Raw genomic sequence first — 23,384 nt, forward strand, 5'->3', positions numbered from 1 at the left:
CTTTCCGTAGGGCCTCCTCAACTTCGGAAAGCGAGAGTGAGAGACTAAATGTTGAAGCTGAATCAGGGTTAAGGACACTGTACCCCTCGCTATCAGTTGTCAGGCAAACCCCTTTTGGATTGAAATTTTTTCCATAATGGGCTACCCATGTCTCCCCTATTATATGGGTGGCCTTGTTACCTTTTTCCTCACTATTGAGGAAGGGACGATTTATAACCTCCCAGAATAGCCTGCTATCTTTCAAATCTGAGGCTTTTTCCAGGTCATCCCATGCCGTCCTCTTTAGTTCTAATTTCCGCTTATTAATCGGGTCCTTATATGCTTTCCTTGCACTTTTAACCAGCTCCTTGTCGCGAGGTACGTGGTGTAAAACCTTAGTCAGTAACGTTGGTGCTGCAGAACATGCAGCATCAAACCATTTATACTCCCTTGGCTTTTTCTTGCCGACCGTTTTAGTAAGGTGTTTTGCCACATTTCCACAAAGAGCCTCAAAATTCTCAATTATTATCTCAGGTTCAGAGGAGGGTGTTAGACAAATATCAACCTATTAAGTTTAAAAATCTCTTCCTCCAACTTTCTTGGGTCAACCCTATCCCACTTCAAAAGTACGTGATTCACTCCTGTTGTAAATTAAGATTAACTCTTGTGGGCAAGTAGTCAAGCAGCCAGTCACATAGGTTGTAGGAAGTGAATTTATTTTACAAGTTATGTCTTGGTTACAGGTTTCAATTAAGCTGGTAAATGCCCCACTCGGGGCAGCATCCTTGCTGCTCAGCGCACTCTCTCCAACTGACCTTCATATCAACCAGGCACACATCAACATTCCATTACATACACACTCACACTGACCAGCAGGGCACTAGGAAGTATGGAGAGGATGCGTAGCAACAACACAGGCTACAACACATCTCCTCCCCTTAGAGAAGAAACAAAAAATACCAATAGAGGTAGGATGGAAATAAAAAATTAATGAGTCCCCTAACTCTCCAAACTCATAAATCATCAATTACAAAAGGACAAAAGATGAAAGTAAGATTCTAACTCGTATATCATCAATTACAAAAGAGAAAAGATGGAAGTAAATGATCAAACAGTCCTATAAACATTTGATTAATAAAAAATCAAATCCGGTAAATCCTCCGCAGAACTTAGGGAACTAATGAAGCACCAAGGATCACTAGGGTGCAATATCCTCAATCAAACCTGTACTGCAACACAATGGAACATTAGGGTGTGACACACACACACACCCTCGGGTAGGACACTAATAACACTAGGATATGCTTAACGACAGAGAGACGGACACTTTGCAAGACTAGGGTACACAACTTCTACAACTCTCCCTAACCCTTAGGAAGGACACCTGAACACTAGGGTACATGTAGCGGGGAGAGCGTGCCATTGGAAGAAGGGACCCCAGTGGTGCAATGGTGGGTGTCTGATGTAGCTGCCCCTCCCTCTTTTTGCCCACATCAGGACAACTGGCAGCCCGAATCGATGACCGACTGGCCAGACAACAACGAGGAAGGGGAAGGCTCCTTTAACTGGACGAGTCGACAGGAGGAAACCACGTCCCTCAATGACGTCTTTGCTGCCGGATTGGTCATAAACAAGGAAGTGGAGAGAACGGCGTGTGACATCACCAAGCCAGGACCCGAGGAGTTGGAGCCGGTCGTGAAGGTGCCGAGAGGAGTAGCGGAGAGCGGAGAAGAGACGTCCCGAAGAGCAGAGGCGGAGAAAGAAGAGGAGGGAAAGCCAGGAGGCCACCGTCAACGCGAGTCGCCCAGCCACACTCACCAGTGAGTGTGGCTCAGCTAGGTACGGCAGCGCGTTATGGGGTGGTTCGGGAGGAAGGGTACACCGCGTAATGCCGGCGAGTCGGACTGCTGTGCTGTTGTGGCTGCCCCTAGAGTAACAAGTAAAACCACTTATGTTGAATAAAATTCACTGAGCACAAGTCGGCTATATCTGCATGAAACACGGTGACCCTGACACACCCCTGGGCTCCCACGTGGGTAACCTTATTAGAAACCCCTTCTAATACTGGTCCTCGCTCTATTTTTTTTCATGTACTTTGGTGGAGTAACCAAGGAAGCGCTGGACCTAGCACCTTTGAAAAAACGTCAAATCAAACTAGACAGCAAAAACACCCCAGGGTTCAACGATGATCTTAAGAAATCCAAGAAACTCTGTCGCTCCCTTGAGAAGGCTTGGAAAATAGACCCAAACAACAGCACCAGGGACGCCTTCAAAAACGCCACCCATTTACACCACCAACTAATCCGGACAGCCAAGAAAGCCGCATTCAAAGACAGACTTGACAACAACGCCCACAACAGCAAGGAATTATTCAACATCGTCAAAGAATTTACCAACCCCACTGCCAACTCCAACGACATCACTCCCTCTCAAACCCTTTGCGACTCCTTAGCTTCGTTCTTTCATGACAAAATCGCAGACATCCACAACAGCTTCGACAACCAAACCGGAGACCAACCCTCCCAACCGTATACCGAACCTTCACCCCCCTTGAACATCCTTAATGACTGGAACCCAATTTCCACGGAGGACACCATCCGCCTGATGAACTCCATCCACTCAGGATCCCCCACTGACCCATGCCCTCACCACATCTTCAACAAAGCAGACTCCATCATAGCACCACACCTCCGAGACGTCATCAACTGCTCCCTAAACACCGCCACCTTCCCGGAAAGCTGGAAACACGCCAAACTCAGCGCCCTTCTGAAAAAACCCACAGCTGACCCCACCGAACTCCAAAACTACCGCCCCATCTCGCTCCTTCCATTCCCAGCTAAAGTCATCGAGAAAGCAGTCAACAACCAGCTCGCCGCCTTCCTCGAAACCAACAAATCCCTCGACTCTTCACAGTCCGGCTTCCGAGCCAAACACAGCACTGAGACCGCACTCATCGCAGCAACAGACGACATTCGAACTCTACTGGACAATGGAGACACAGTCGCCCTCATCCTCCTCGACCTCTCTGCAGCCTTCGACACAGTCTGTCATAGCACCCTGTTACAACGCCTCAGAAACATCGGAATCCAAGGAAAAACACTAGAATGGATCACCTCGTTCCTGGCCGGAAGAACTCAGAGAGTCCGCCTCCCACCGTTCAAGTCAGAGGCCACTGAAGTCATTTGCGGCGTGCCTCAAGGATCTTCACTCAGCCCCACCCTCTTCAACGTATATATGAGCCCCCTCGCGACCATCGCACGCCAACACACCCTCATTATCATCTCCTAAGCTGATGACACTCAACTGATCCTCTCACTCACAAAAGACCCTAACACCGCCAAAAACAACCTTCATGAAGGAATGAAAGAAGTAGCAGAGTGAATGAAGCACAGCCTTCTAAAACTGAATTCAGACAAAACAGAAGTCCTTTTCTTAGGTACCTCCCCCTCCACCTGGGACGACTCTTGGTGGCCAGCGGCCCTTGGAAAAGCACCCACCCCAACGGACCACGCACGGAACCTGGGCGTCATCCTGGACTCCTCACTCTCGATGATCAGACAAGTCAACGCCGTCTCATCATCTTGCTTCAACATTCTTCGCATGCTCAAAAAAACATTTCGCTGGATCCCCACCGAAACCAGAAAAACGGTCACCCACGCACTGGTTACAAGCCGCCTGGACTACGGAAACACACTATACGCTGGCACTACGGCAAAACTTCAGAAAAAACTACAACGCATCCAGAACGCATCTGCCAGACTCATACTAGACATCCCGCCTAAAGACCACATTTCTGGTCACCTGAAAAACCTCCACTGGCTCCCTGTCAATAAGAGGATAACATTCCGCCTCCTCACCCACGCACACAAAGCACTTTACGAACTTGGACCCGAATGCCTCAACGCGCGACTCTCCTTCTACACCCCCCCCCCCCCGCCAGCTACGCTCTTCCAACCAAGCCCTTGCTGCTGTTCCTCGCATCAACAAAACCACCATGGGAGGAGAAGATCCTTCTCCTACCTAGCAGCTAAAACCTGGAACTCACTCCCTATTCACCTTCGCCTCACTCAAAACCCCCTAGCATTCAGAAAGCAACTTAAAACCTGGATATTCGACAAGTAATTCCCCACCCTTCTTCAAGCGCCTTGAGACCCTCTGGGTATGTAGTGCGCTATATAAATTATTTGACTTGACTTGACTTGACTGACCCCGAAAGAGAGAGAAGAAGTCCCCTACTGAAAGTAGGAGGAGGAGTCAACCCTGCCATACTGTCAAGAGAACGTACTGCTCAGAGGAAAAAAAGGACTTTTGTAAAAATAAAACCCTATCTACCCCGATCCAGTCTTCGTGCCCTTGATTCTCCCCCATCACCCCCGCAACAGTACACAACCACTACAAACACAACAGTATAACTCTCCTTAAACCTTGGTAAGGGCACTTCGCAACACTAGGGTGCCCAACCCCCGTGAACGCAACACTTGGTTACATGACCCCTACAACTCTACTTAACCCTTGGAAGGACACTTTGTAACACAAGGGCTCATGAACCCTGCTAAGACAACACTAGGGTCCCCAACCACTACACTCACCCTATACTGCATCACACATGCCGCACACCTCACAGGTCCAGGGGTGTAAGACCACATCACCCCCCATATGTCAGTGTGGCAAAAAGACCTGGACCCACCCTCATCGCCAGTGTTGTAAATGAAGATACGCTCTTGTAGACAAGTGGCCGGGTAGCCAGTCACATAGGTTATCAGGAATGGATTTATTGTTGAAGTTATGTCTTAGTTACAGGTTATATGTACGTTGGTGAATGCTCCACCAGGAGCAGCATCCTTACTGCTCAGCCCACTCTCTCCAACTGATCTTTGACCAGACACACATCAACATTCCATTCCATCAAACTCACACTGGCTGAGCAGCAGGGAACTAGGATCTATGGAGAAGATGCATAGCAACAACACAGGTTACAACAACTCCCCACAGTGATTACAAATATAGGTGTAGTGCATCTTATAGAAATATTTTTTTAAGTTCAAGAAAAGGTTTATTGAAAAAAATTAATATGCTCATAAAAACAATACTTCGTAAATGCAGTTATTTGTTGATACAAAGATGCATGAGGGTGTACTAAAGAATACTAATAATGTATAATATCCATTAAAATGGTAAAAGGATAATATATAAGCTGATAAGAATACAGTCAAAGGTTCACAGAATACATAAATAGCAACATATGACAGAAATACACAGTTTTAAATACAAAATAAAGAAATAATTGAATAAATAATATATGTGTGTATTATTTATATATATATATATATATATATATATATATACACACACATATATTATAAAAGATGATACATCAAACATAATTATAGACAAATTGTAGAAAGTCAGGGAGTCTTGATAACTTCTTGCTGTGAGGGAGCAGGTAAAGAAGTTCTTTTCACTGTGTCATCTAGAAATTGTGTGAGTGGGCCACAAAGATGAGAACTTTTAGTAGCAAGAGAGATAGGATGAACGAGCGCTGTATCGAGGCAATGGTTGTGACATACGGCATACCACCAAGCTAAATAGGACAATTTAGAGGAATCCTTCCAATTTTTTGATATTTGCTGAAAAGCGACAGCTATTAACAAATCAACGAGTGGTAGCTGAGATTGACTCGTTTTCCAGTCCAATGTTAAGCTACCTAGAAAAATGTTTGTGGGAGAGAGGGGAAGTGTGGTATGAAATATATTGTTGATTTGGTGCCAGACCTGTTTCCAAAATATAAGAACATGCAGACATGTGAACAACATATGATGGAGATCAGCGTAGGCCTGGGAACATGTCCAGCAAATGTTGAGATTTGTGTTATGTATTTTATGTAAGTATGCGGGGGTAAGGAACAATCTATTGTAAATAAAGAAGAGTGTTTGTATTGTGCTGGCTGCTCTGGATGATTTCCTAAGTTTCATCCAAATTCTGTTCCAAAAAGAAATAGGCCAAGTCATTTCCAAGTCGGATTCCCACAAGAGTTCTACTTTGGTTTAAACTCGGATCACAGGAGGTATCATTAAACGGGAGTAAATGGTGGACGCTTTGGGGTTTATGTACAGAAGGTTAAGCCACGGGAAAAGAGGGTGGGAAGGTGAGGAAGGTAAAGATTTAAGTTTGGTATAAGCATCAAGTATTGCGTACTGCATCTTATAGAAATATATCCTATTAAATACAACCGTTGTAGAAAAATACAAGTCTCTGAAAATCAGGTGTTAATTGTTAAAAAAAAGTGTCACTCAAGATATAAACCTATCTCCGTCTACTCCAGAAAGTTTCGTGTTGTTTTCTGCAATTTCTCCCAATTTTATCCAGCTACGATGAACATTTTGATCTGTTGAACTTTGTATGAATTTCCAAAACATATTGAGCAAACCCAAACTATGTACATTCTAATGTCGAGAGTACAACTTTAATTGTAATAACTGTCTAAGGTGTAATGGGTGCTGTTTCTTACAGATATCCCACCCTGATCCGTTGCCTATTTTCCCTCTGAAAGTTCCCCGTTTTTCTTTGAGTCCACCAATAGGGTGCTGTCGGTAAGTGGGCATTGGAGTAAATATGAGTGAGGGCTGGAAAGCTTAACCTTTATAATACATTTTATTGCCAGTGTGGTTGGAAGGAAATATGTTATAGAGGGTCCCCTCTCCGGAAAGTGTTTTGGTATTGTGTGATGGGTGGTGCAATGTACTTCTTAGGACACTGCGTTCACAGGCCTCCTTTTAGGTTTGGAGCGGATAGATGCGCACAATTGCCTTGCATCCCTCAGCATCCCTTTGGCGCTTAGATTTTTGGTGGGAATTTCCCAAATCAACTGGTTTTTGTATTTTCTTGCAAGTAATTGAATTGATTTGTTGATCTGTGTGATTCTGCAGATCATTAGTCACAGAAGCGTCACTTTTCTTTCTTCCTTTTTGCATTTTATAGTGTTTGAATGTTTCTTGTGTTTGCTGGGAGGGAGGGACATAGTTTTGCAGCGTATACAGCAAAGGAGGGTTGACGGATTTGTTTCTTTTTGTAAAGGGGTTTTGAAAAGCTGACGGTCTAGTTTAAAACTGTGTGCTCTGTTCTGGGAATATCTTTGGAAATTAGCTTGGATCAACAATTGACCCTTGCCTTGGAAGTTGCTGCTGTCAATTCAGAGTGCCTTGAAGGAAGAGCATCAGTGAGGCATTTAGAACACTGGTGTTATGCATCTGAGGAACTAGTAGGAGGGATTGAAAGTTGAATTGGGCTGTGGTGTTGAGTGTGGTATCAAAGACTCTGATACAGGCATCGGGCCAGTCACAGAAGAATGTGAGGGGCCAGTCCTAAATGAGGACCAGTGGCAGAGGTCATAAGTTCTGTTTTTTTTTTATTGGGCAATGACTTTTAAGGGTTATCATTCTGTTGAACAACTGCAATATTCATGATCCTAACGCGCATTATTCAATATTTGAAGCTGTTCACGTTTGATATGAATCTACTGGGTTTAGTTTGTTCTCTCTGGTTGCCTTCACATGCACCGTGTGAATGTGCTGCTTCTCCCGGTGCGAACCACAGCTACCACAGGATGCAGGTTTCAAACTTTAGATGCGGGCTCGTGCTGTCCTAAATGGACTTGGCATGTTGCATTCTGGGAGTTACATCCAAGAGTCCTGCTTTCCTCTCTGAATTGTCAAACAAAATTGTGTGCTGGAAGGGGTCCCAGCGCCTTCTGGTCCTGGTGATGTCATGGTCCTGGGCTCCTCACCAAGCAGTAAAGTGAACCAGCTGCTGCGCCTTTGGACTGAACTAGATCGGAAAGTGATGACGTTGGTTGAACGCAGGCTGACATGCTGGCCCACTGGTACCCAATCTTCGGCTCCCCCCTTGCTAGAGAGGCCAGGGAATGTCTTGATGGAAAGCAGTGTCTCAGCGTTTGTAGCACTTGGTGTACTTGGTTACACATTCCAGGAACGTCCTTGAAATAGTGCTTGCAAAGGGTGCTGGATTGAGAGCATTGGATTTGGATAACCATATTAGTAACTTTGTGTATTGTTTTGACATGGCTGCCGTGCTGAAAGTTATATACTTGAGATCTGAAAAAGGGAATCCCCTCCAAATCCAGAGGGTTGAGAGGTCCCTTCGCATTTGAAGGGGGTATGGGAATACGTCCTCCCTAGTGAATCTACATTAAACAAACGAGTATCCCACCTAAGACCACAGGTGTGGTCCTTGGAAAAGCAGAGGGTTGAGGGGTGGGTCACCCCAAGTGGGAACAGTAGCTTCATGCAACTAGTGCGTAGAAGGAGAAACTTCTTTTTTGTATATATAAACCTCACCCACTCTAGTAGTGTCATGCTTCATCATAGGGTTCACCCGGACTCCTAAAGGTCAGGGTGGGCTCGACCGTATTCCAGGAAACACTTACAAGAAGGGTGAACAGGGGGCTTAATTTGAGATTAAAAATCCCTCATCTTCTCCAATGTATCCCTTTATTAGCGGAGAAGATGGAGAAAGTAAAAACAATATCTTGTGGGTATTATGGACTACTATGGTCCCATGGCCCTGTATTATACCAAAGTTTCAGCCCTACTCTAAGGCCCAAAAAGGTCATAGGGATAGCTCTTATACGGAGTGTGCACAGAGGCAAATGGATTCCCTCATGTGCATTGGGCACGCCCCCATTCAAATGAGAGCATGCCCCCTGAAGATGGCGCTGGCGCTTTGTGAGCCCCAGCGCTATTGGTATTACAGAAGGGGCCGCACAAGCGTCTGTGGCCCCTTCTGTAATAGCAAAGAGCCCCGAGGGCACGCAAAGTGGGTGCAAAAGCCCGTTGCGCCCCTGGGACATCTTCTGTAATATGGCCCAAGGTCTAAAGATGCAAAGGCCTTTGTAATCAGTGCCACTGGACCTTTTCCCTTCCTGCCTGACTTTCTAACCCGCGCTAAGTAAATGATTTTTATTGGTAGTGCTGAAACTATTGTATGTTTGACTCTGGCACTATGTAGGCAGGTCCTTGGTGTATTGTGATGGTGGTGTTGAAGGATATAACAGAGCCCACTCTCATTCTATCAAACAAGAACATATCATTTTAGAATGGGTTTACCTTTCATCTCCCTATAACTATGCAGTGTCTAACTGCGTATACTCTCACTTTACACAAATGACCTAACCTTCTTAGTCTCCTGCTGTAAAATGCGCCTCTGTTTATCTTCACGGCAAAAGTGAATGACTGGGCTTGTGAGGGTGTTATGGTCCATGTGTGTAGTGACATTGTATGCTGAATCACCTCTAGGCACTCATACTGCCATAGTGGAGAGTAGTGCTTAATTTGTAATAAAATAAGTGGCAGGGCTCTAGTCAGGAGGCTTCTGCAGCTTGCACCACCCATTGCCACTGCCAGTGTTGCCAATGATAGTACCTACACAACTGCTACTAACCAGCACACTGCTTCAAGTGTGACAATTCAGCCTATTCCAGGCCCCCAAAGCTACATCAATAGCTTCTATTTATTTATTTATTTATTCAAAGTTTTATATAGCGCGAACAAGATCTTTACAGATATCAGAGCGCTTCACAGAGACAGGGCTACAGCAGGAATTAGTAGTTTTAATGAATAATTTATTAATAAACAATTGCTGTTCAGCTCATCTCTTACTTATACAAACAGCACCACCATGTGGCAGCTGTCATAAGTGCCAGTGCTGACAATTAAGTGCCGATGCCGAGCACCGGAAACCACAGGCTCAAATTAAGCACGGGTGGGGACACTCACGATAGGTATGTTCTAGTTTCTTCTGCATGCCTAGGGTGATTGCCTTGGAGGAGTTCTTTGAGGGGGTGGACATGTTTTGAGTTTGCATCTAAACTAGTGCCCATTGTAAATAACATTTGAGCAAGCTCAATACAGTTGAGCAAACGATTATTGAAATTGCACATTGACTGTTGCATCCCAAACGAGAGCTGCAGAGGGCGAGAAGCTTCTCCTGTCTATCTCTGGCATATGTGAACACACATACAAACTTTTCCCATTCAGAGGTTTGTTTAGTAATGACGACTACGGGTTCATTCTCATTTGCTTACACAGTTATTCCTTACTGGCTGTTACACATACGATTGGGTGTTCCATTTGACCTTACTGATGAAGATCCCTCTTGATGCACCACTGACACTTACTTGGCAGGTCTAACCATCGATGGAATCTCTATGTTCCTGTATTTCCAAGAGACAGCATGTTGAGCTATCAATTTTGTGAACCAACTCCACGTTCCCAACATTATAAGACTCTAATGAATTTTTCCCCTTAACAGGCTACTCTGAAATACTGTATAATTAACTTGCTTATGTATTATACACTGATTGTCACACAGCACAAGCGCTTTTGCACAACCTCATCAGTGTTATTGTAAATCATATCCATGACTCAATGAAATTGTAATTTTTCTATTTGATATCTCCTATGTTCTTCTGTGTTAAGAAAATATTGAAATGATTTCTGCATGTATACACAGTGAATCCAACAGAACCATCTTTTGTGTGATATCGCTGTCAATACATAGATCAAAGGCATCAGTTTATGGAGCAGTGTTCTTAGAGAGCGCTGGGCCTAGTTAAGATGTTGGTCAGAGTTTCCTCCGACATGCCTACGGTTTCGAAACAGACGACCTCGGGTCGGCGGTTGTAAACCGCAATTACAATGCAACCGCACGATGTGCAGTTGCAGACTTCCATTTCCCCGTGAGAGATTGTGAGGCAGTCGAAAACTGGCCACAGCACGAGCTCCCATAGAGAAATGGGAGTCGTTGTAAATCCCTGCACTGTGTGAGGTGCCTGCCACATGGTGCAGGGATTTACAGGGGGGCACCATAGGTGCCCCCTCGGCCCCCAACTGGAGGCCGCTTAAGAAGAGGGGCTCTGCTAGGGGTCTCCAAAGACAAAGCTTTCCTTGTCGGAAAGCCCGACACAGAAAGCCTGTTGGAATCAGACATCCTAAACCCTAGGGTGCAAACACCGTCTGCATGGGATTATGGTGGTGGTTCCGACTGGCCGACGGACTTTTTGAGTCCATTGGAAGCCAGCGGGAATGACCTGCCAGTTTGAATTCCGACTGCCGTCATTTTCATATGGCGGTCAAAATTCAAACAGAGTATGTCGGTTGGAAAGCCTCCAACCTGTAGCTTTCCGACTGACATCCTAATTAGGGCCTACATGTCTAATTTTGATTATTTCAGAGCAGTATTTGGAATACTGCTAGTTGAAATATGGTAAGCGTGGAGTTATATTCCAGCATGTGAAGAATCGATCTAGTTCAATATTTCCATGGATGCTCTTGAAAGCATGGATTTGAAATGAATGCAAGCTGCAACAGTTCAGTTTTTAAAGTTCAGCGAGGGGCAAAGTTTGTTACGTTGCACTGCTCATTTTGACTTTTAGTGCTGGTAGCTTCTCTCGCGCTGTAAAATCAGCACAAACGGCACCACGCAGTGTGTCACAGCTGCTTCTTTCTGTCACTCGAGTAGATTTTCTACTTAAGCAGCAACTTTCTCAATGTGAGCGGTAATTTACTGCATTGAGCAATCTCGCCGGGAGGCAGTCTTGCGCTCGATTTTCTCAATCACCAACTTAATGTTGGCAAGCCGCGTGCAAGAAATAACTCTGCCATGTGGCGGTTGGTGAAGTTGAAGTGCAGAGAGGGCAAAACTGCCGGAGGAATGGCGTTTATCGCCCACCCCTAGTTTCTATTGAGTACAAGGGGGTTATGTAAATTTAGGGTAGCCAGGTTGAGCTTTGGCAGAATGAATGTAGTGGTGTCATGTTTGATTTTTGGAAGTACAGTTTACTTTAGAAACCAATAGACTATCTGTGTCCCTTGTAGCCTCAAAAAGTGTATGTTGTGTTTGGACAGTCTATTTTACTTTTTTTGCTTTTGGTCATTAATAATGTTTATTAACTCTGGTGGGTTTCTCTGAGACCGAGAGAGCATACGGTACGATTAAACTTGAGGTGTTATATCAGCCTGATTCTGTGCAATAACTAATACATTATCAAGCAGCCTCATGACTCTTGGTCGCTCTGTCATTTATTTCACCATGTATTCATTTGTGCCTGTCTGTTGTTTTTTTTAGGGATCCCATTGCAAAGAAGAAATCTGGTAAGCTGACTTTCTTATCAAATGTTTGAGTATTTTGTGGCATGGCTATGGTTTCGACACACATGGCATCATAGCTCAGAGACCAAATCCCATTTAAAGCCAGAAGGCCGACTGCTTGATCTTAAACTTTTTTTTTCTCCAAAATGTATTGAAACATTGCAAAAAATAAAACAGAAAGGGATAAGTAATCACATGAAAAAGTACAGTGGTAGCATCAGGACTAGGTATCTCCGCATGGCATTTAAACGGACTGAATGGTATGAAAGCTTCATTGTCTCACAATAATGGAATAGAAGGCGAGAGGCTACAATAGGTCAACACAGTCTGATGAGATTGGTGGAGTAGTGTATTAATGATATTTTGATTTGATTTGATTGCTTATCTCTGGAGTGGCCTCGTAGATATCATGGGCGTGAGTTGTTTATTCTGGTGTGCTAGGTCGGTAAGAGAATGTCAGTGCTTCATCTCCATCCAATCTTACACTTGTTTTTATCCAGATGCCGTTGACTTTTCCTCTGAGCGTTTCCACATCATTTGGCACATCTCTTTTTGTTTTTCTCTCATTTTTAATGGCAGAAATCTTTGGCCGTAGACAGTACCCATTTCCCTGCCATCCAGCGACTTATATAAGATGGGCACACATGGGCGGACCCAGCGTGGGCCGAATCCACTTTCCAAGAGGGGTTTCGCCCTACCAATCTCGGGAAGTGATCCGATGTGAATTCTCTCTCTCATTGGCCACTCCATGGAACTCTCTCTGGTGCAAGCAGGGTTGCATTGGGATCAAAAATTAACTTGGGCACCCTAAAAAAAAAGTTGCCCACATTTGCAGATTATGCCTTTTTGCAAAATACTGCTTCAATATTCTTATAAAAGAAGGCAGGTGGTGTCTGTAAAAGAGACATGTTTTCTTAACATGACTAAGATAAAAAAAATGCATACGTTGCTAGGACTCTTTATGCACAGATTAGTTCACAATGGTGAACCACACCTGAATATAATTAAAGCCGCCTCTGCTCTGGCACCCTACCCCTGCTCAATCTGCATTCATTAATGGGCCGTCACAGTGAGAGATTGGAACTGACACCTCTGCCTGTTGGTAAAAGGGAGGTAATAGAGGCTCTTCTGCCTCCGGAAAGGTCGCTCAGGCCCCCACTAGGCCGCTGGTAGTGTCCAAACAGCAATGATACTGCTCAAATCGGCCACCACATTGGCCAAAAAAGCAGCCCACCGCTGCAACTCAAGATACCGGCCCATTGCCCGCCTTACCAGTCCGACCCTGGATGCAAGTATATCTGTGAAGTACACTTCTGTTCTACTTTGTGTCGGGATAGAGTGACAGAGGAGGTATCCCCACAGCTGCCCACTGGATTCTGTCAGTCTGCTCTTGCAAAGCTCAAAAGGGTCACTTGCCACTAGCTTCTCCCCTTCTCTAGGAACTCCTCTGCCGGCGTCCATTAGACTAAGTCATGATGGTGAGCTGTTACCCTCGCCAACGTATCAGATTTTGGGCTTCTTGCCCTAAATGTGAGCAGAGTTTGGCCATAGAACCCAAGCTTGCCAGTCATTTCTGTTACAGTGTGGACTGTGCTCCCTCAGACAAGAAGAAATGTGTGTAATGATGCATCCTGGATCTTCCATCTGAAAATTGTGCCATTTTTCCATGTTTTTAATTGTTTACATTCGAAAGAGAACTGTGGCTGGCACTTGCATGTAGCTATTTGTAAAATCAAAGGTATTATATTTAGCCATACATTTCTTTTTGTTTGCTTTATTAACCATTTAAGTGTAGATAAAACCACTCTAAACACATTTTTAAATTGTATTTGCTCTTTTAAGTTCACATTTCAAAGGGTGGAAAGACCTTTTTTGTTGCTTTGTCATTTTCTTTATTGGCTTGGACATTAAAGATTTAGCTCCGCCAATAAAATACAGGTCAACTGGCTCATGCAGAATATGCGTTTGTCAGGGACTTCTTGAGTGCGTTGAGTCTCCAGCCAGCCAACACAAAAGTATAGGTTGAGAAGGAGTATAAGGAAGAGAAGTCCTCAATAGCTCAGTGAAGTACCTGACTAGTTAGTAACACTAGGGCACTGATTTAGAGTTTGGTAGATGGGATACATTGTCACAGGCATGATCAATTTCCCGTCCCCCTTATTGCAAGTAAATGGTAGCCTGTGGCATTTGTAACACACTGGATGGGATATCGTCACTTTTGGTGAAGTATCTGCCAAGCTCTAAATAAGGTCCAGGCTTCTTATTTTATGTATTTTATTTTATTTATAAAGTTTTTTATAGCGCGAACTTGATCCCGAAGGATATCAGAGCGCTTTACAATTTGAGGCAAAGGTAACATGCGGACTGGTGTGCACATTCATTTGAAAAAAAGCCCCAGGGAGGTGGTACGTTTTAAATCCGGACCAACACTTTTAAAATATACTGCCTCCTAGTATGGCTGACATGTGATTCTACAACTTAATCCTCACTATTTTATGTAACATTTCCTTTAGACTGTATATTCAAGGGAGTTATATTTGCTGCAATTATTTCTTTACAACCATTGTAATCACTAAAGTCTACCTTACTGCGCTAGGGGGTTGTTATAGATAACTGGACATGTGCTTCACCATTGACGAATGTGTGACTACAGGGGAAGCTCCGCAATATCTGAACCACAACGCCATGAGTTTTCTTAAATTGGGGAGATCACATCGCACAAGAACAGACGGGTATGAGAGCCTTGCACCTCACCTTTTGAGCATGAATTATGCACACCAGTTAGGCAAGGAGTTTGTAGCCCTGAAGAAGACTGCAGACCAGTATAGGCTTCCTAATCCGGTCAAAACATGTTGCTTATAAGAATGGTTGGCTGACTCATGACTGCCAGAAGAAACAGTTTTTCATGATCTTGTAATCGTATCAAGGGTATCTGTGAATAAAAGGATACTTTTGGGTATACCCATAGATAGTTGTACACAATACCTTGGCCCCTGCATTATCATGTTTAAAATAATATCTAGGAACTCCCTTCTCGGTTGAGTCCACTGAAGTGGCATTGTTCTACTTCAGTGTGGGGGTCACCTATGATGAAGCATGCCATGAGAAGTTGTGATAAGGTGTGCCCTCATATATCTTGTTTGATGCAGGAGACAAACATGACATTTATCTGGGCTTCAACAGTGATAGGAAACAGACTCCAAGCACTTAATACTTTTGACAAATGCTGGGATCACTGGGCAATGCAGATTTTATTTTGGCATTTGAACATCCACTTAAAGCTAGAAACTTCTCAGAAGTTGTTAGTCTTTTAAATGGAACCGATTTAGAATCTGTGAAGTCAAACACAGAGCATTTTTTTTACTTTGTTGTGGAGTGCCTCAAAGGGTGTCTTAATCATTCAGATTAGCTCACGTGACTGGCGTACGTCTCTATTACAGTTCACATCACAGTTTTAATAGCATCTCTTTTAAAAGGTACTTTAAACATTTTATGGGACTGTCCCCTCCTATTCCACCACCAGATTTATCATGGAAGCTGAACGTGGCATTAGGCAAGCTTGTGGTTTAATATTTTTAACTCTAGGCATACATGTGCCACTGAGTTTATTTCTAGGAGGCAAACTGTAATGTAGCGGTGGGGAGGAGCCAGTGAATTTCAAGCATTGTGACCTGATGTCCAGGTTGTGGAAGATGCCTTGTAGTCATCCAAGTTCCAGCCATCATTATGTGCTGAAGTTTATCATGAACCTTAACCAACTGCTGCCCGTATTATTTCTAAAAGTATAGGAGAAAGGATTACCTTGCCTTTGCACAAAGGATGCGTAAATGAGTAAAATATTGCATTGATGGGACCAAAACTTAGGAATACCAGAGAGTTAGTTCAAGATGTTAGTCCATTGTTACCTGTTAAAGAATGCAGAGTTGAATAATCTTTTTATTTGCAGATCATTTACCCTAAAGCAATCTCTGATCTTTTTGCCTGCACACCACTGAATGCAAAACCTCTGTTTCTATAACTGTTCCCTGCTGAAAAACCATAATCTTCTTACCTGTAGGAGTTGGCAGAATTTTTGCCACTCTGCGTTACACTTTATTGTGGAGTTCTGGCCACATTCCGTGGGTCGCCGTGTTCCCCTGCGAGGCTCCAGAATTCACAAGCTGGCGAGCGAGATTTGGTGTCCTCTAGTGAGATTTTCTAGCATGGGCGTTCGCAGGCATTCACTAGTGGTCGCGGGTAAAGGGTACCGAGTACCTTTGTTGCCGCTGGGATTTTTGACCCAAGCGTCCGCAAAATCAACTCGAATGGACGCGTGCTCTTACCCAACGCAAGGTCCACTAGTGCTGAATTTCAGCGCTACTTGTGCTACCAGTGCTAAATTGTAGCGCGAGCTGCATATGATCCGCCTGTTGTCAGGATTCCACGGAATCTCGTGGAGTTTTTCTCTATTTCTGCTGAATTCCAGGGCATGAAACTCCGCGAGTTCCGCCACCCCTACTTATCTGTAACACTGATTTTGCAGCCGGCTGCCTGTCATAGATTGAAATGGGTTTCATCCAGGATCCTTTTGACTCGAAACCACTAAAAGGTTCTTGTCTATATTAGACCTCTGGACAAAATAATACATGTGAATTTTTTCCCACCGGCTTTTAAATAATGATTCGAACTATTCTGAATTTAGCCAGTAGGTTGGCAGTGCATGTGACACATGTGGATCTGTATCAAGCTGCAAACCATCGTTTCAGGTAAGTAACATATTTGTTTCTCAGTCAGGGCTCTTCATGACTCCTGTGAAGGTCAAGGGCTGTCTTTGACATTGCATTGTGCTAACAGGTGTGATGCTTGACAGTGTGAAAGCCGTCTGAGTTTTTTCTGGAGGGAGGGGGTCCTTCTGGCATTGATATCTTGCCTTCTACTTCATTCGTTTCGCTCATTTTCCTCATATCTGCTTTCCTTGGTTTTTTCCTTCATCAGGCTTTATCCAGCGAGCATCATCTTTCCTTAAGAGAGGTAGTAACTCGTCCACCCCAACCCTTCACATTCCGTTTCTTTGCTTCGCTCTTGCTTTCTCTGTTTCTGTGCTGCAATTCACTTGAGTCTGCACTAATACTAGACCCTTGCCTAGAGGTGGACCAGCAAACTAAGTCAACATTAGTAGCCACCAGAGATGGATGGGCCGGCTCAGAAGTAAGGAAATTTCCTGATTGGCCATTGTGCCTCAAGCGCCTTTAAGGATGGGGCAGATGCACTTCTATGCCTCAACTATACATTAAAGGAATAACCTGCCAGGAACTTGGTAAATGTTTTCGAGGGCTCGTCCACCTAGGCTCAGCTTATTTGCTGAATTGGTGACAATGAAGGTGCATCCTGATGTGATGTGTGGTGTAATATAGTCGTTTAGTGGTGCGCAGGGTGCTGGTGCTATTGTTTGGAGTCTATGGTTTGGGGCAGTTTCTATCCATGCAAATATCTAAAAATAGGATGTGCTATGTTACCTACGTACACAGATTGTTTCCGAACAGACTATCCACCCTAAGAACAAAATCCAGAATTTGCCCCAGTACAGCATAGTCATTCATTCAGTAAAGCATTGTTTTTTGGCTGTTAAATACTTGTCTAGACCACTAAGGCTCAATCCAGCGGGGAGTTTCGACTTGCATGTGACGTGAACTGATCTGAGATCACCGACTAAGTCAGGCTCTGTGTATTGATATATTTTGGGCTTTGCAACTGCACTTTAAAAGCATTTAGTAAAGGTTACAGTCAATGAAGACATTTTTGATTTTTCACTGTACATTTCTGGTGCACGTTTGTTCACCTATTTGTTTGCCTTCCTAAAATCTCTGTTTGGGAATGAATATCCTATGTGAATAAAAATCAAGTTTCCTGATTAAGGTAGTTCCCAGCTCCAGTTTATTAAATTAGCCAAATTAGTTGATTCGTCTGCTGCAGATGTTTGTTAATCTGAGGCCAGATACTCTGTGTGTGGGATAAGCTGGTCGTATTTTGTCATAAATTAAGCATGATTTAGTTGATCAGTGGTATTTTGTTATCACTGATGCACCTGTCATTTAAGGATCTATACGGCTGTATATATATGTATCATTTATTCATTTTCAAACCCAGACTTAGTCTAGATTTTGATAGAAGAATGAAGTTGAGAATTTTTTCACAAAAAGTCGCCACGTGGCGATCTGTTATAGTTGGAGAGTAACAGGTGGACATGTGAAGGTCTCTGTACCTGCTCACATTTGTCATCTTAATAGGGGGAACCAAGTAAGCCAATCTTGAAAGAGATGCAATGAAAAGTTGCATGTGATTTTATATTAAAAAAATCAGAGACAACCAATATTGAAAAAACATTTTACCTAAAGTGACTAATCGAGAAAGTTAAGATAAATGTAATCAACCATATGATAGAAACCAATTCTCAGAATGCCTTTTTTAAAACAAATATTTTGCCTTTTCACTCTCTTTTTATAGGTGTAAATGTTATTAGTTTAGAAAATGGATTCTCCTTTTGTTTATTTACTTGGTTTCCACAGATTAATTTCATTTTAGCCCCTCTTCCATTCATACATCTTGTTACTAGGTTACGTTTTGCTTTTTTTCAAATTACAATTTCGGCCCCCCGCATTCTCTATTTTGTACTCCTTTTTCCCCGCCTCATATACCTTCCTTCTGTTTTTCCCCCAGTTTCCTCCGTCCTCTTGCGGTGTTTATCCTTATTTTATTTTTTTGTGGGGGGACAACCCTTTTCTTCAAACATTTTAAAATTAGTTTTTCCCTATGCTCCTCCTTTTTCCATATTTCCTATCACCTCATTCTTCCTCCGAACTGTGTTCCTCCATGCTTCCCTCTACCTTTGTTTCATTACATCCTTTCCCCGTTTATTATTAAAAGTAAGATCCTTATGTATTGAAGGGTTTTCCCCATTATCTATGAGGACATGTGTTGAGACTTAAGGACCACCTATACACAGAATTGATTCGAAAGAAGTGGTCGCAAATTGAGCACTGACTTTGCTAATCAAGTCTGATTTTGTGAACCAATCTAAGTTCAAATAGGTCGGTTCACAGAGGCTCACAGAACGAACAGCCTAATGAATATTCATTAGACCCAGGTCGCAATTGGTCACAGTGGTGGTGGCCTGCTAAGGGCAGCAGAGATTGTGTTTAGTTAATAAAACCATTTTTCTAAAATGCAGCCCATTTTACCTTAAGGTAATGGGTCTGCGTTTACAAAAGTACTTTTTTTTTTAAAGTATCTGACAGTTGGCAGTGATCGACAAGACCACGGCCAGCTCTACCTGAAACTTATTTTAAGGTTCACAAAGGGTAATAGTTTCAAAGGAAACTCCATCCCCGTTCCGAGTCAGATACCACCCCTTTTTGCAGATTTCAGTATCTGAATAATAGTTTCGTTCACAATTGTGGTCACAAACAAAAACAATCCTCTCCAGCACGTAAATAAGAGGAGGGTGCCCCTAGTATGCCCCTCCTACTTGTGATGCGCATAAGCCCTTTTACGAGTCTGAAAGAATTTTCCAAGTTGTAAAAGGGTTTTTGTACAAAAGAAGTCTCTTTAATGGTCACAAAACTTCTGATCCCGCGTGCAGAATTTGCTGGCGCAAAAGTGCTTGATACATGATGCCCCATGTTTCTAGCAAGGGTTCGCTATAGAGACCCTCATTTGGTTTCTTAAGTTGGATTTTTTTGTAACTCCTTAGTGTATGATAAATTGGTGGTTTATTATTTCGGCTCACCTTTGTTTAATAATTTGTTTTTTTCGCCAAATGGTTTTTCATTTATTTGAGTTATCAGAAATGGTTTTCTATTATTCAATTTTCTATGCATGCTACAGCCAAGAAAGAGCTACCCATGGACCCCTATCTCTAAGGGGAACACTTTTAAGATGGAAAGGACTGTAGCCTAGTCATTTCATTGGGTTAAAGGCGAGGGTGAATGTTACACAGACCATAGTTATAGCCTGGCACATGTTTTCAAATCCCTCCACGCCGTTCTTTGAGGTTCAATCAAGTATTCCCTTATTTATGGATAGACTAGTAATGCTTAGAAATAAATCTGCTGAAGGCTTTGAACATAGAGTGTGTGGAGGGTAACAAAAGTATGAAATGCTACCCTGAGTCCACATAATGCATCCCTCTGTGCTGATGGAGTTCAGAGGACTGACTGTACTAAAATGCCCCTGTATTAAGGTCTTATAATCCGTCTCCTGTTGTGTAGAGGAGTATAAGGGGTGCTTGTCATAATTAAAAAAAAGTATCCTCCTCCTCTTCTTCCTCCAACTTCTCTTTCTCTTCCTCCTCCTCTTTCTCATCCTCCTCCTCCTCTTTCTCTTCCTCCTCTTTCTCTTTCTCCTCCTCTTCTGTTTTAGTCTTCCTCCTCTTCTTCCTCCTCTTCTTCCTCCTCTTCTTCCTCCTCTTCTTCTTTCTCCTCCTCCTCTAACTTCTCCTCTTCTTCTTCCTCTTCTTCTTCCCCTTCCTCCCTCCCTTCCTCTTCCGCACTCCCTCCTCCACCAATATCCCACATCCAGGACTGGCTCATGCTTTAAGCTCTCTGTTCTACTTGGCATCCCTGTTACTTGTTAACAGTAACTCATTTTCCCCGTTAGGCGTTGACTCTCGTCCTTCTCGGGGACTCTCATGGGCCAAGTGCTGCCTCCCTAGCAGGCATGGAGCCAGAACCTTCAAATGTCATACCTTGTAAAATATTTAACACTGTAATATTACGGTAGAAACAAGTCTCAGCTGGCGCTGTGCCTGGCCTTTGCTAGCGACAGCTTGCCTAGGGCCAGGGGAATATTAATACCAGCCATAGAAGTGACTGACCCAATGGGGTTATAATACTAATTACCGCTGAAGCAAGGCAAGGCCAGTTGGGATTTACCTGTTGGTCTCTGCTGGATCTGACTCTCTGGAATATTAAACTATCACCGCATTGTCGGTTCCTAAGGGTAATATTTTGCTGCAGCTGGGGACGGCCTATTGAGCTAGTATACCGCCAGCATAAAGGAAAAGGTAGTGCCCGTGTATTCATTAGGTTGGTTACTGCTTCTGCAGGGTTTGCCATCTTTGGTAATACTACTGGTCGCGGCTTGGCAGAGCCCATGGCTTGCGCTCTAGATATGTGGTTAAGTTACAAGCAATGCAGTATACTGATGTTGCTTTGTCCTTTACCTTGTGCAAGTCTGTAATTTAAGGATCTGTTATAAAATTACATGTCCATTTCCATTGTCAAGTAGCACAGGAGTTTGAGTTGCAGTGAGTGAATAATTTCACATGGTAATTTAATCTGACTTTTTTCGCCTTTCCTTCTGCAATTTTCTGAGGTCCCCCATTCAGACTCACTTCCCTTGGTGTCGGCTGTCGGCTTGCTTTAGCCACTGGGAAAGAGGTGACTTTGTGTCTGTAGTTGATGGGGGTGTTAAAGAGGGGACAAGGTGGGTGCGTTGCTTGCCTGCCACTAACTGACATCAGCTTTGGGGCAATCTGTCTGTCTATATCCAGGTGGTGACTTTTCTTCTTCCGATGCCTTGGTCCTTGATCAGTACATCGCAGTAGCTGCCTACGAGAAGCAGGAGAGCTCAGAAATAAATCTACGTGTGGGACAGCTCGTGGACATCATCGAGAAAAATGAATCTGGTGAGCAAATTAAAGATCTGAACTGTGTGTATATTTCATTATGCCTGAGTAATATGTATATCGGCACTGGTGCTCTTGTTATGTTAGCAAAATTTATAAAGCGCATGGCTACCCCAGCACCGGGCTGTCCCAGCGCTATCAGATCGAGCAGCAGAGGTAGAGAGGAAGCTAGGAAGACGGACAAGCGGCGTAGCAGGGCTAGAGAACGCCACAGCTAGATGGAAGCGAACAGCCAGGTTTTAATCTGTTTTTTGAAGGCCAGGTGGTCTTGGGTGCCTCTGGCTGCGATTGGGATAGAGTTCCAAAGGAGAGGGCTAGAGACCTGAAAGAGCGCCCTCCTGTTCTGCACCTGCGCACCCTAGGAGTGCAGGCCAGGTGCAAATCAGCGGACCGCAGAGCCTGTGTGGGTACATACAATGAGCATAGGCCCTGCAGAATCTGGGGGCCTTGGCTAAACAAGATCTTGTGAAGAATGCAGAGAGTTTTAAAATGGATTATCTGTTCAATCAGAAGCCAGTGTAAGCGTCGCAAGAGACGCTTGTAGCCTGAAGCCAAAAATTACATCTTGTGAGTCAAGGTGTGCAATAGAGCTGGTTTCTCTAGCAACTCTTCTCAGGTCCTGATCGCACATGGCCTACAAAGACGTCCTCTTCCCTCTGTCGAGTCTGCAAGGGCTTGCGTGGCTTGTGTGATCTGTCGCATGAGTGGCAGCTGCATCATCGTAAATTGTTATGTTCCCTAAGAATATGCACACTCCCTTAGTTTACCTTGCTTTCAATTTTTGGGATTGGGGGTTTGAGACGGAAGCACCCGGGAGGAGTTTAACTTGATGTCTATGGAAAGAGAAAGGTTGATGTATCTGTGGCTTAGGCACCTACGAAGGACTGCATAAGAATACACATGGCCATGTCCAAGATTTGAGTGGGTGAGGACAAATTCTTCACTTAGGGAGCACTGGCTAACAATTGAGGGTAAATACAACAAATTACTTGTTCTCACATGGACACTTTAATTAGGCTTACATTCTTAGCTATGCGGGGGCAATCAGAGAAGAACTCACTGTGAATCAGTAGGCAAGCCAAGAAAACGCCAGTTTTTGGCAACTCTGAATACTCTCATTATCATACTCCATCGATCACTCTATCTAAAGCTTCCATTAAATAATTTACTGATTAAATCAAACTTCTGATTTCAGATGCAGAGATGTTATCTCTCTCTTCAAAGAATCTGTGCTCACTTGTTGACTTCTTTCCTTAGGGTGGTGGTTTGTTAGTACCTCCGATGAGCAGGGCTGGGTGCCTGCCACGTGTCTTGAGGCGCAAGATGGTGCACCAGACGAGTTTGCCATGCAGCCAGAGGAAGGTAAGTGCGCATAAGGACTTTGCCTATTGCATGATCTATTTGAGCAGACATAGAGGAGTAAGCTTACTCCTTGGTACCAAAATATAATGTTTTTATATTGACCTACACGTATATCAATTCCAAAAGGTAAGTAGATGTGGCACTAGAGTAGTAAATCTACAATAACCTTCATGCGCCTACCTTAATGATAGATTGTTTTTCGACATTCTATATCC

The 23,384-nt window shown here is 43.7% G+C and overlaps 1 protein-coding gene across 4 annotated transcripts in view; it reads left to right on the plus strand.

The window, feature by feature from the left end:
* The window catches only part of SH3PXD2B (SH3 and PX domains 2B), a 305,249-nt gene that overhangs the window by 204,860 nt on the left and 77,005 nt on the right, over nt 1-23,384 (plus strand). For 2 of the 4 annotated variants that reach the window (XM_078653005.1, XM_078653007.1), the window contains exons 6-9: nt 12,121-12,146; nt 17,118-17,153; nt 21,673-21,807; nt 23,065-23,169. In XM_078653005.1, coding sequence (XP_078509131.1) covers nt 12,121-12,146; nt 17,118-17,153; nt 21,673-21,807; nt 23,065-23,169 — 302 coding nt within the window. The remainder of the gene's footprint in view (nt 1-12,120; nt 12,147-17,117; nt 17,154-21,672; nt 21,808-23,064; nt 23,170-23,384) is intronic. The other 2 variants (XR_013598659.1, XM_078653006.1) reach the window with 1 other exon arrangement.

Source organism: Lissotriton helveticus, chromosome 7 (genome assembly GCF_964261635.1).
Source record: "Lissotriton helveticus chromosome 7, aLisHel1.1, whole genome shotgun sequence".
Taxonomy (NCBI): Eukaryota; Metazoa; Chordata; class Amphibia; order Caudata; family Salamandridae; genus Lissotriton; species Lissotriton helveticus.